Source organism: Pteropus vampyrus, unplaced genomic scaffold (assembly GCF_000151845.1).
Source record: "Pteropus vampyrus isolate Shadow unplaced genomic scaffold, Pvam_2.0 Scaffold77, whole genome shotgun sequence".
Taxonomy (NCBI): Eukaryota; Metazoa; Chordata; class Mammalia; order Chiroptera; family Pteropodidae; genus Pteropus; species Pteropus vampyrus.
Window position 1 is genome coordinate 5666625 of NW_011888858.1, and position 1738 is coordinate 5668362.

General features: G+C 45.2%; 1 protein-coding gene across 1 annotated transcript in view; it reads right to left on the minus strand.

Annotated features, from left to right (window-relative positions):
• The window catches only part of SPATA18 (spermatogenesis associated 18), a 29559-nt gene that overhangs the window by 13351 nt on the left and 14470 nt on the right, over positions 1-1738 (minus strand). Inside the window, exon 5 of the mRNA XM_023532132.1 lies at positions 1453-1705. Coding sequence (XP_023387900.1) covers positions 1453-1705 — 253 coding nt within the window. The remainder of the gene's footprint in view (positions 1-1452; positions 1706-1738) is intronic.

Sequence of the window (1738 nt, forward strand, 5' to 3'; positions counted from 1 at the left end):
GTTCACTCATTGAGCATCTCGATTTATCCTTTAAGCAGTCCTGTGAGGCCACCAGCATTGATAGTTGGCCATTTTACAGATGGTGAACTTGAAGCTCAGAAAAATTAATCAGCTGTCCTAGAGTAACACGGCGAGCAAGAGCTCAAGTTAAAGAAGTCAGATTTTTAGTATTTCTACCTCCAACCTTGGTAATTACTCCTTATGATATAAAAGCTTACACCATATGAGCCTCATGGTCTAAAATGAGATGAACACTGAACAATGAGAAAGATCTATGTTGCAGTTCCAGCTCCAACATGTCATAGCAATGGGAGCATTTGCAATCATTTTTCCTCCCCAGAGCCTGAATTTTCACCTACACAATTTTTGCTCTATTTTGGGGTGAAGGAGGGGTTGGAAGATCAGGTGAGCTAATACATGTGGAAATACTGGGTTAATTGGAAAGCATTTATCAGTGAACCAGGCACGGCTACCAAGTACAATGTAAATTACCGGACTAGCTAGCGCAAAGGAAATGGGGCCCCCAAAAGGGAAGTTTTGTAGAAAAAACTGCGGGGCAAAATATAGTGCAAAGCAGACACTGAAGGGGAGCGGGGAAAGCCCTCATTTATAGTGTTTACCAGTTTCCATGGTGGAACGGATACTCCAACCATGGCCAATTTCAAGCTATCAATGTGATGCCACTGAATTTGGCGTTAGGAAGAAATGCACAGAATCCTAATCTAGCAGGAGCTAGAACAAGCCGACACCAGCATAACACTGGCAGAGTGATTCCCCAAAATGAAAGACTAAGGTGACAGTTAAGGGAATGGGAACCTGGGATGGGAGTGGCTTGATAGCCTGGATCGGGGCTGGCAGCGGGAGAGATAAAGTGGGAGGTGTTAGAACAAGGAAGATGCAGCAACTCCAAAGAGAAACCTCTTACTTTGTCCTCACTTAACACTGTCTGAATAAGCTGTCTTAATGCTCTGGTCATCACTAGAAAGAGGTTTCACAAGAACACTTACCTACACACTGCATTAAACAAAGCAAGCTAGAAAAGGAAACAGTAAAATCACAGTTGGTCATTCCTGCACAGAGGACTCTCAGGCATCAGAGAGTATCACGGAACCTTCTTTCAGCATGGGTACCACCTCTTGCATCATAGGCGCATTCAAATCTGATTTCAAGCCAAAGAATTGTCCTTGCACGTATGTCTCAGTTTCATTCCTTAACCTTCAATGTCAGCCCTAAACCAGTTAGTGCCCAAGTATTGGCAATCTGGGAGGTGTTTTCTCTCTCTGGAAGAGTAGAGATAGAGAAAACCTTTTACAATTCGAAGCTTCCCATATCGTTGGGGTTTGGGTCCGAGGATGTCATTTTACTTTTTCTTTTCCCAAGCCAGGCTATCACTAACAAAAGGAACTTAAATGAAAAGATCTGTGAGAATGTGTCGGACCTTCCTTGGGGTACGTCCTTCAGCGTTCGGGGCTGGTTCTCATATTCTTGTGTGGCTTCTGGGCTCCACTTGTCGGAGCTACGCTTTTCGGAGCCCCGCTGCTCCGGTCTCCTGTGCTCTGACCGCCTAGGCTCCGCCTTGACCTCCGAACGCCTGGACTCCAAGCGCCTGGACTCCGTGCGGCGCTGTTCTGTGCTCTTATGTGTTGCACTTCTATGCTCTGGGTTTCTGTGGCGCGACTCCTCCTGGGCTTGAAGAGATTTCAGCCTGAACAGAAAAAAAAAAAATTTTTTTTTTTTT